At 48.3% G+C, this 11,044-nt stretch overlaps 6 protein-coding genes across 6 annotated transcripts; 4 read left to right on the forward strand and 2 right to left on the reverse strand.

Moving 5' to 3' along the window:
* Positions 1 to 264: 264 nt before the first annotated feature.
* Positions 265 to 1,242, forward strand: F5147DRAFT_588072 (uncharacterized protein; the record flags this gene model as incomplete). Its single annotated transcript, XM_041432058.1, has 1 exon — positions 265 to 1,242. The coding sequence occupies one exon, from the start codon at positions 265 to 267 to the stop codon at positions 1,240 to 1,242; it is 978 nt and encodes a 325-aa protein (XP_041285221.1).
* A 776-nt stretch (positions 1,243 to 2,018) lies between these two features.
* Positions 2,019 to 2,288, forward strand: F5147DRAFT_588077 (uncharacterized protein; the record flags this gene model as incomplete). The annotated part of the gene is made up of 1 exon (XM_041432059.1): positions 2,019 to 2,288. A coding segment is annotated over one exon (270 nt), but the record flags the coding sequence as incomplete, so codon positions are not given.
* A 119-nt stretch (positions 2,289 to 2,407) lies between these two features.
* On the forward strand, positions 2,408 to 3,267 carry F5147DRAFT_781280 (uncharacterized protein; the record flags this gene model as incomplete). Its single annotated transcript, XM_041442609.1, has 3 exons — positions 2,408 to 2,608; positions 2,655 to 2,963; positions 3,019 to 3,267. 3 exons carry the CDS (start codon positions 2,408 to 2,410, stop codon positions 3,265 to 3,267), a joined length of 759 nt encoding a protein of 252 aa, XP_041285223.1.
* A 148-nt stretch (positions 3,268 to 3,415) lies between these two features.
* On the forward strand, positions 3,416 to 4,718 carry F5147DRAFT_781281 (uncharacterized protein; the record flags this gene model as incomplete). The annotated part of the gene is made up of 6 exons (XM_041442610.1): positions 3,416 to 3,605; positions 3,652 to 3,756; positions 3,806 to 3,855; positions 3,908 to 4,081; positions 4,133 to 4,446; positions 4,517 to 4,718. The coding sequence occupies 6 exons, from the start codon at positions 3,416 to 3,418 to the stop codon at positions 4,716 to 4,718; spliced, it is 1,035 nt and encodes a 344-aa protein (XP_041285224.1).
* A 2,671-nt stretch (positions 4,719 to 7,389) lies between these two features.
* Positions 7,390 to 8,580, reverse strand: F5147DRAFT_527619 (uncharacterized protein; the record flags this gene model as incomplete). Its single annotated transcript, XM_041430029.1, has 5 exons — positions 7,390 to 7,655; positions 7,711 to 7,978; positions 8,029 to 8,231; positions 8,282 to 8,400; positions 8,453 to 8,580. Coding segments are annotated over 5 exons (984 nt in total), but the record flags the coding sequence as incomplete, so codon positions are not given.
* Positions 8,581 to 8,865: 285 nt separating this feature from the next.
* On the reverse strand, positions 8,866 to 10,032 carry F5147DRAFT_781283 (uncharacterized protein; the record flags this gene model as incomplete). The annotated part of the gene is made up of 1 exon (XM_041442611.1): positions 8,866 to 10,032. One exon carries the CDS (start codon positions 10,030 to 10,032, stop codon positions 8,866 to 8,868), a length of 1,167 nt encoding a protein of 388 aa, XP_041285226.1.
* Positions 10,033 to 11,044: the final 1,012 nt, after the last annotated feature.

Genomic DNA, 11,044 nt, shown 5'->3' on the forward strand with positions numbered 1-11,044 from the left:
GTAAATCATTCTATCAAGATCACAAATCCAACTGTATTTAGGCAAATTCCTTTCCCGGAAATTCAAGGAGGCACTGCAGGGAGTCCAAGACAGCCAACATGCATTCGACTGGTTGAGTGAGACTGCCGAGGATGACACCCTTGCCAAATGGGAAGCAGAGGCGACGGCCACTCATGATGACCGACTGCGTAATCCCAGCTCCATGGACATATATGAAGTTCAATTAACAAAATGTCCGTTGCAATACAACATCTATTTTTTAATATGCTGATATCCTTTCGCAAAGCACCAACAAGAAAACAGCAAGAATTGCACCTGCTGAACCGTCAGGCACAGTGGCCCGCCGGTGAGATCCATTGGGGTGCTGCAACATGGCTGGCTTGTGGAATAACACTGGAGGAGGCGCAGGTAGCCCTCCTGATTGATGTTAAAAAGTTAGGAAAGCGGCCGACCGACACCCAGAAACTGGCCATAGCCCGGCGTCGGGACAGATTGCAAGGACAACTGGATGACTTTGTCAGGGTTGCACTGACGTTTCTCGGCGATCAATTAAACAGCTGTGAGCATCTGGACGGCATGACAGGAATGTTGGACTCAGTGGAATTGGATTCTGTCGGGTCATCAGGTGAGGATCCAGATAGGTCGGACGATGGAGACCGATACGATCTACCCGTGGAGTTCAATCCCGAGACCGTGGTGATTCCATTGCCGTCCAACATCGGAATTGAAAGATGTGCACAGTGGGGCGTTGCTGACCTGGTGCTCCAGGAAATATCATTAAGAGAAGGGCAAGCAAATGATGCATTGCATGCCGTCAGGGTCAACCTGGCCGACAAGGCTGTTCTGTTTCGCACCACGGTTCGGTCGGCCAAGTCGCAAGCATGCTCGACCAGAGCATGGGCTCGGGTGCACTCAGTGGACAAGGTCCTTCATTTAAACACACAGATATATGCCAAATGCCGCAAGCAGCTACTGGATCTTGGCGCCGATGAATTATTGACCAGGTATCAGCGTTTGGAGGAGGCCGACCTTAAGGCTACTACAGTGGTGGCCGACCCGAACGCGCGCGGTCAAAGAAACAACACGTTGGCATGGTTTTGGTCCCTCGATGTTGAAGGATGTTACAGTAACATGGCACGAGTCCCCCGCCAGCAGAGAGCCCTCTGCCACCCGCACGGCTATAGACGACACCGGAGCCTCACCAGCTCTATAGACGATAACAGAGCATCATTGGCTCTATAACGATAGATGATGACAGATGATGACGAAGACGATAAGCGGCAACTGCCGGCTTAGATAAGCGGTCTGGACCGCACGTGACGATACATGACGACATAGGTCTAGAAGACCTATTAATGTTATCAAGATAGAAGGCAAGCCTCGTGTTGCCTCATGGACTGATAGAAGATAGAAGGCAAGCCTTGTGCTGCCTTAGATAACGATAGAAGGATACCACGTGGATCCTATCTCTGATGGAAGCGTACCGCATGGACGCTATCTACGATAGAAGCCCGCCTCATGGACGCTATCTCTGACTCATGTAGATAAGCAGATTAGAACCCAGCTTCGAGCTGAGCTTAGATACGATAGAGTAGCCTTATATAAGGTCGAAGATTAAAGTAGACGTTCCTTACTTTAATCTTACTAGGTACTACCCAGAAACTAGTCTAATCAACTAGGTTTTCCCTTGAACTCCTTGTCCCGCTAAAGCTACCTGCTTGACATCGACTCGTACCTTCAGTGACGCCTCTCGCTGTCTGTAACCGCTATCATCTCAGCGTAACCCCTCGTTAACCACCACGAGCTACGTTCGAGTACGCAACCTTTGCTTGTCTGTAAAGGCCGACGACTCTCAGCACTCGGTACCACTGTCGTGGTTGTCGCTGTTAGAACTATCCTAGTCGCACACGACCGCTTGTCGTAACAAAGGAGATTCTACAAGCAATGACTGGATGAACGAATGTCTGCACTTCGCCGACCTACATGTTCCTGCATGATGCTAATTAACTTGCACCTTAGTTTACCATGTCCATTGGCTTAGGACGCTGGCACTGCGTGATCGCTGGGCAGAAGAGCTACTGCTGGTCGGTTGCGAAATGACATGGACAGTGGCGTTTTTTATTTACAAATCCCAACAATGGGTCGGCCGAATGGAGGAGGCCGATACAGAGCACACGGTCGGGCACCGTTGCTATGCAGCCCGCCAGGCTCAAATATATCTCCGACTCTCACAGCATGCAGAAGACAGCTTTGAAAGAACAAAAGGGTTGGCTACAGTTGCAGAGTGATAGGGGTCCATAGAGGTTGTAACTGCATGCGGACATCGGCAAGTTCCGGGGTGGATTAGTCAGCAATACAATGCCGATGCTCAAAAAACTTTGTCCCTGTTGCTCACAACTATAACATCATGTCCAACACGTCCACTCTTTACACCTATGAACTCAGTGACTTGACTGCATGGGATGTTGCAAATGTCTTAGAGTTTGCTACTTCTCGAATCGCCAGCATCTGGCTCTTCTGTCACCAGAACCACATACCTCGGACACTGGCATACAAATCCAGCTTCATCCGGCACCTTCAATGGGAGGTAGATGTGAGCGTCTCATCGGTCGGCCAGTCGGCCAATATTATATTGCAACTAATGCCTTTATCAGCGTTTTGTGTTCCCATACATACATGTATCGTTGGTTCTTAACATTCATCCAACCATGCCCGACCTCCTCCAGGCCATGATCGGCCGATTCTCCCGATTCCAGACTGGGATCATCACTGCCGAGCAGCTGCATGATGAATTTTTTCTGCACTGTTCTCCGAACGGCCCTCAAGTGAGCTCCAATCACCGTGTGGTTCCAAACTACCGCTATGATTGGTGGAAGGATCGCTTCGACCGGTTGGGGTTGGACCTGCCGGTCTTGAATGTGCATGAGGTCATGGAGATGACTCAAGACCACTTTGAACAACTGGTCGGTCATTTTTCTCTTCCTCTCCGGTTGGACTTCTATTTATGTGAATTATTAGCTGATGGGCGCCATGCTCGTGCCAGGTCCGGCTGTGACCGGTCAGGTGGATGGCGGTGCCCTCTTCAATCAAATCGTGGTGGTCAGAACCCACCTCCAACATCTCGGCGAGGCAATGTCTCCTTTGCTGGAGCAGAAGCACCAGATCGCGGCTGCAGCCGCATACACCATGTCGCAACTTGAGGCACCGATCGCTGAACTTCAACAACAGCTCCTGAATTCCCGTCAGCAATTTGCTGGAAAGCCCTGACTCTGTGACCGGTGCTGAGCTATCGCCGGTTTCATTCTTATGCCCGGAAATGTACATATGCTGTAAATGTATATAGCGCTGCTAAATATATGTTGGTCTTTTTCTATAAGAGCCGATAATGAATGATTCCTGTCCCTCTCCCTCAATCATGACTTCTGTGCCAACTGACATGGCATTGCATACCACATGCATTGCCGGTGACTTTGTGCACCAGCTGTTTGCTTGCCATGTTGGTGTCCGGTTGGAGTCGGTTTTGCCTCCGCTAGCACTGGATGTGCCAACCATGCTTGCATGTCGGCAGTTGGCCCGAGCTCTCGCTGATGCCTATTTACATCCAAGTGAGTCTTTTTTCGACACGGTCGGCGGTTTCATAACATATAGCAGTTGAACTTAATCTTGATATGATTCAGTACAATGAGGCCCTCAACAAGCGCTCTACCGGGCGGCTCACAAAACATGAAGAGGCGCTCCTCCAAAAATTTCCTCATGGTCCTCAAATATTGCTTGACAAGCCCTCGGTTCTTGTGGATTCCGGCAGGCCATATCATCTTATGGTACCTTCCAGACGCGATTAGCCTGTGGATTCAGGTAAGCCAATATATTTTGGCTCATCAGGTCAATATTTAAATTGACACAACAGGCCGAGATGGAAGAGGCCACCGTTGGTATGGGTCATCTCCTGAAGACCAGCATGACCGGGGGAGAAGAGACCCAGTGGCGAACATTTCCTGGGTATTTTCATCATAGCAATCGGGGGCCACTAATTCCTGGATGCATCAACATGGCTCCTTGTTGGTTCCAGCAAGGCCGAGAGGTTAGGCTTGCCGCTTGCACTGTCATGGCTGTGTTTACTTACATGTTCCAGCCATACGGGTTTCCGCCGACCAGTGTATTTGCTCCTGAGGTGTCGGCTACACTCAAGGGGGAATGTGGCCCTACTGTCATAACATCCATGCAGCGCTCGGCACTCCTTGCCTCGGCAGCTCTTCGAGTGATGCATCCAGAGCTGTATTGGGCCTCGGTTAACACTCAGATAAAACTCGCTGAATGGGCGATGGACAATGGCCTTCATGACATATATACTCGTTTGCAACTTTGGGCCTCGGTGTTTAACTGCGCAGCCGTCATTTGTAACAGGCAATGCCCTCTTCACCGAGATCCAAGATCCGCCCCAGAAGGGTTCGATGTCATGACAAGTGTCGGCCATTATTCTGATGGGCTCATGACCCTGTCCAACCTCGGTATACAGTTGCAATATAACTCCAGGTGCCATCGTTGCCTGCTCTGGACACATTGTCAGGCACGGCGTCACATTCACCGGTGATCGCGTGGTATGGACATGGTTCATGCGTGATAGTCTTCACAATTTTGTTGGGACACCTCGGCCACAGTATGCGAAATACAAGGATGTAGATAGTCATGTCTCGGTTTCAGCCTCTATGGACAGGTAATGAATTCTAAAGGTAGATTACAGTTATATATTCCTTTGTAGATAATTTTATTACAAGGCTATAGATCAATTTGACTTAATGCTGTATGCTGAAAGTAATCTTTCCTGGGGACCGACCGACCGACCGACCGAGCTGAGGTGTGCCGAGATATGTGCAAGGGAGACCTGTGCCACACCGGCCCGCCTGATATCATGAGATGGTTCTCCCCATTGGCCCACACGATTGTATCACACATCCATTTCTATTAGCCCACCTCATTGCAACAGTCTGATCGGCCCATCCGGTTGTATCGAATACTCCTTTCCATCAGCCCACCTGATGGCATCATTCCTATTGGCCCAGCTGATATCATCGGGAATTTATGTGTAATCGGCCCGCTTGATGTTATCAGTTCCATCAGCCCACCCAAATCCATGAGGAATTTATTTCTCTCGGCCGACCTGAGTATATCGGGAATTTATTTCCATCGGCCGATCCGATATTATGAGTTTTATCGGCCGACCCGATGTCATCAGGCATTCAGAACCATCGGCCTACGTGAGAACATCGGCAATTTATTTTTATAGGCCCATCTGATTGTATCAGCTCCATTGGCCCACTCGATTACATCACGAATTTATTTCTATCGGCCCACCTGAGAACATCGGGCATTCATTTTGATAGGCCCATTAGATATTGCTATTTCTATCCGCCCAACCAATTCCATCAGGCATTCATTGCCATCGGCTTACCTGATGGTATCGGCAATATATTTCCATCCGCTCATCTGATAGTATCAGTTCTATCGGCCCACTCGATTACATGATGCATTCATTGCTATCAGCCGACCTGAGAGCATCAGAAATTTATGTCCATCAGCCCACCGGATGGCCTCATGCCCGGCATTGCCTGGCCGATACGCGCAAGCAATGTATTCTGCATTGGCCGACTGATAAGCACAAGCAATGCAGTCCACATGGGCCGATTGATATGCACGGCAAATATATTCTGCATCGGCCCGCATGATGCCTTCATACCCGTCATTGCATCGGCTGACCAGTATGCACGGCCACTTTTTGCTACATGGGCCCAGCTGACACTATCACACCCCACCGCTTTTGTTTGCTGGCCACCAGCCGACATGTTCATCTCGAGCATCACTGTGTACAAGCCCAGCTGTAAAAATCATCTCTCAGTGAGCCGGCCGGCCGAAGGTTAGACACGGGCAAACATATTCGATCGGCCGACATCCGCTGGCCTGTGTAGAACAGCATATTTTCAGCCTCGGCTGCCTGTATTATACAGACGATGTGACTGAATGGGCTCCAAAATCGGCCCGGCGGATCCGCGCGCTGCAAAAATTTTCAATCCATGGCATGTTTTCGCAAAATTTCTGTTCATTCACCAATACTAAGTAAAGATACATCATGTAACAGCTATTCCATGTCCCAGTCTGCCTCCGTCAGGCCCCTTTCCGATGCCTTCACGAGGGCCTGTAATATATACAGTGGACCTTTGCATTATAGTAGCAAAAAAATGTCAAAATGACTGGGAAAAACACATTTTTTGGGTGTGTCAAAAACATGTCAAAAACCCCTCGAAAGTGAGGGCGAGTTAAAAACTTGTCAAAAACTCCGTGGGTAGTTTTGCACAGAGCCTTAGTTGGCAGTGTTTTGAGCAGTTCAACTAGCTGATCCTTGAGATGTTGCTGCATGTAAGTTTTTTGGAGGATGAATAACTCGAAGTTCACAATGTTCCATTCATTTTTTGCGATGATATTCAACAGTAACCAAACAAACATGCAATGCTTGATATCACCTGAGTGACATAAGATCCGACCTTTATATAGCTTGGTGCCCAATTTGGCCTCCGAGGGTTATAACCCTCGAATCCATTTCTCCGCTACACCAGTAATACCACCAGTGTTACCTCAATACTTTAGTAGCTCGTACTACTAGATACTCTGAGGATTAGATAGCAATAGATAACAATATTTAGATAATCTCCCTGATAACGATTACTTAGATAACCTTAGATAATCAGACCCACGAACGAATCCCGTGACTCATGGTTCACCGCGTCTCACAAGTCCCGTGACTTATGTTTTGACGCTGTCCGAGCCATGCTGCTCGTCATCGGACACGACGAGCAAAAGATACTGCGCAAAATTGTTCTATTTCTATAAGACTCTTAGTATAAAACATCTAAAAAACACTATACACAATACTCTAAAGTAGAAGGACTGGGGAACTCGTGTATCAAAGCCAGGAAATGAAAGGAAGGACTAGAATACATAACCGTCAGTCTGGGGAAGGATGCTTGTGCTCGCACTACACAAAGGCTTGTAAGGAAGATCCTGGCTCTCGAGGAATTTGCGGAGGGCTTCAGGATCAAAGGGATCCAGGTCATAATCGAGCGGAGGCATAGGGAGACCACCGAGGGAATCCAGTGGCAGCATAATATCATCAGTCATAGTGGTGCCGTTCTTGATGCGGGTGTCTTCGTGTCGGTTTCCATCGAGTTGCTTCTGGGTGTTGATCTCCTCCTGTTCTTCATCTCTATTCTCCTGCTCATCCTGCTCGTCCTCTGACCCATCAGTATCCACAACCTCGCGACTTTTATAGGTCTGTTTTGCACCTCTCTTTCTACCGATACCCTTGTCGGAACGTGTAGCACGTCCTTTGATCGTACCATTGAGAACTTGCTGCTCGAACAACTCCTTCTTTTCCTCCCATTCATCTGGAGTAAGCTCGTGCCAATAGCATTCATTGTTTTTGAGCGCAGCGTGGAGACGCGCAAGACCGATAGATGAAGTGATGGTACCAGGGTTCCTGACTTCACCCTCTGTCCAGCCGCTCAGTTCCACCCCCCATTTGACGATGAAGGCATCATATGAGTTGTAAGCCACACTGGGGACTGAATCCTCGGAGACACCTCTCTTTTTAGTTAAGATTTCGTCTATTACAATTAATGAATCGATCGCGTGCACGAAAAAATATATATAAAGACTTACGCATGCCAACCCGGATCACTTCCCGAATTTGTGCACGTAGCTTTGTTGCGCTGCGTCCTGTTGTTATCTTGACGACACCAGCAGCTCCTGATGCGATGTAGGCATCAGTTTGCATGCCCACTGACTCGATGGTTGATTTGTACAGGTGGAGGAATGCTGTTTGTAGAGGTTCGGAGGCGTAGCTACGTGGAACGAAGGAGTTGCTGATTTTGCCGCGGGTAAGAATCCACATTATATTACAGCCAGTACGCTTCTCGAGGCCGAGTAACTAGTAGTAGACATTAGTGGTACGCTGGCAAGAACCAAGTGGAAATTTACCTCTGGCTGAACACGAGCCAGTGTGTTCTCAATGTCAATCCCTGCTTCACGGCCAGTAACTTTAATATTAGCCTTCATCTCCTTCTCATCTTGCATGTCCTTCAGGAGGTCGTCTTCGTCTTCGGAGTCAAGATTCTTCCACTCACCAGACTCGCTGACTTGCTTAGTGACAAGTGCGAGTGCATCGTGACCCATGGGTAGACCTAATAGAATATATTACTGTTAGTTAAATCATGCAAAAACATGTACTCACCGTTTTCCTTGCATTCACGCATCTTTCTGCGTACAAAGGCATTAAAAACACCGGCGGTTCGGTTTCTCTTTAGGAGCTTGCCGCCAAGATACATCTGACCTGACATCCAGTCTACTGACCTATGCGTGAGACTGAGTAAGTTTAAGCTGAGCGAAACAAAAAATGACATACATATTGTGTTTTTCAGACAGCGACTCGATGATTTTGAGGTACTTCATGCGTCCTGACTCAATATCGGTCCACATAGCATCAGAATTCGCCTTTGAGAGCTTCCGTTGTTCATGAGTCCTCACAGCCTTCTTCTTCTGGGTGATGGAAGGAACCATTGTCATGTACACAAGCAGTAGAAAAGTCAAAACTTGACGACTTGAAGAAGAAAAATAATCTGACCTAGAATACAGTCCAACCCTTTACTGGAACTTCACATGCTAAGTTAGCGTTTAGTGGGTATTCAGTTTGGTTATAGTGCATGGGGACAACCAAGCGAATTAACGATCTACTAATGAGCGCTCAGAAAAAGTCAATAGTCAACGTAAACATGATGCCATACGCATCACATAAATCATTCATTCCAGTAGTTTTACTTACAATTGACCAATGAGAACGACATCAAGCTCTGCGTTAGAAAGTCCTTCTACGATTAGCCTACGCAGTTCGATTGCATCCGCGCGACTCAATCCAACCTCCACAAAACGAGAATACCAACAGTCAGCACTGTAATCAAGAATAGTGTCAATTGAGCACAGCATGCTTGGTGACACAATGTGTGTGCAAAGAAAGTTTTGTACCGGTAACGTGAAGTTGAAGGATGACAGATCGGGATTAGTGTAGTAAGCTGGCGGGGGTTGTTCATCGGCAGTATTTCCATACGGTGACCCTGGTGGAGTCGTAATCCAAGATGGGCGGTTAGAACAGCTAAGACTCGGAGCAGGTGGAGCAGGTGGAGCAGGCGGAGCAGCAGCAGCAATATCAGAATCATCAGAGCTATCATCCGAGCTGGATTCGAAAACAGTGACAACAGGACTGCGATGTTGAAGAGTGCGTGAAGATGATGATGGGGGTGTAGATGTAGGCACAAATACGGTTGCTGGTGCTACGAGTGGCACCCATGAATTTGCTGTTCCACGAGTCATAGCAGTATTATATTGGCCATACCGTAGGCTTTTGCTACGGTGCTGCATTGGAAGACTGGGAGATATTGGCTGGCGTGCATGGGTGCTAGGAGATGTGTGAGACGTGCGAGGAGATGTGTGAGACGTGCGAGGAGATATGCGAGATGTGCGAGGAGATGTGTGAGACGTGCGAGGCTCAACAACACGCTGAGATCTTGCTGTGGAAGGTGTCAAAGCATTGCGTGGTGACTGTGACTCAGACTGTGAGTGATGCCGAGTGGGAGTTAGTGTGACTGGTGATCGCTGGGCAGCATGGGGAGCGACATTGGGGAGGGATTGACCTGCGGTGAGCTGAATATTTCTGGTTATTGCCCGACAAGTCTCTGGGTCAACACGATACCCTGGTCCAGGTGCGACCTTATTCAACTTGTCTTGAAGATGCCAGATGTGAAGCATGGCAATTTCCTGGATGAATGTTTCTCGTAGTCGTTCGGCGATGCACTTGAAGTGAGGAACCTGCTCAAACTGCCGTGTCGTCACGACATCAACTGTGATATCAGAGGTGCAAAGAGGTTTTTTTGGATCCCACTCGGGTCGCAGACCAAACCCAATGAAGAGTGCATCAGCAATGCGAGCCATGCCTGTAGCCTAATGTCGGTACTGTTAGTTGATAGTAAATCTTAGCATAGAAAAAAATATGCACTGCATCTTTGATATCTGACATGCCCTCATAGAAGGCAAGTTCTCAGTCTTCTGTGTTGAGGCAAAAATGTTCGTGCAAGGACAGGTTGCCAGATGATAATTGATCTTTGTTGTCTTGGCGAATCCTGCGGCGACGAGAAAATCGCTGGCAGTCAATGTCGCAATTCAGTGGCTGGATGTTTTGGGATTGCACCCACTGACGGATTGCAGGAGGGGAATATGGGGCTCGCATTTTGCGCTGCAGCAGTTTGTGTCGGCCTGTAGTGGAGTTAAATACGCTATGGCAGCAGTGAGGCGAACACGACCACGTGTTGAGTGACTTAAGTTCAATAAGATATCAGACGTATAATAGCAGCCACAGTGAGGCAAGCCGCAAAACACGCACCAGAGTGACTGTTACGACAAACGGTCGTGTGCGACTAGGATGATCTAAACAGCGACAACCACGACAGTGGTACCGAGTGCTGAGAGTTGTCGGCCTTTACAGACAAGCAAAGGTTGCGTACTCAAATGTAGCTTGTGGTGGTTAACGAGGGGTTACGCTGAGATGATAGCAGGGTTTACAGACAGTGAGAGGCGTCACTGAAGGTACGAGTCGATGTCGAGCAGGTAGCTTTAGCGGGACAAGGAGTTCAAGGGTAAACCTAGTAAGATTAAAGTAAGGAACGTCTACTGTTAATCTTCGACCTTATATAAGGCTACTCTTCGTATCTAAGCTCAGCCTAAAGCTGGGTTCTAATCTGCTTATCTACATGAGTCAGAGATAGCGTCCATGAGGCGGGCTTCTATCGTAGATAGGGTCCATGCGGTACCCTTCTATCAGTACATGAGGCAACACGAGGCTTGCCTTCTATCTTGATAACATAAATAGGTCTTCTAGACCTATGTCGTCATGTGTCGTCACGTGCGGTCCAGACCGCTTATCTAAGCCGGCAGTTGCCGCTTATCA

The sequence above is a fragment of the Suillus discolor genome (assembly GCF_016758755.1).
Source record: "Suillus discolor strain FC423 chromosome Unknown F5147scaffold_131, whole genome shotgun sequence".
Classification (NCBI taxonomy): Eukaryota; Fungi; Basidiomycota; class Agaricomycetes; order Boletales; family Suillaceae; genus Suillus; species Suillus discolor.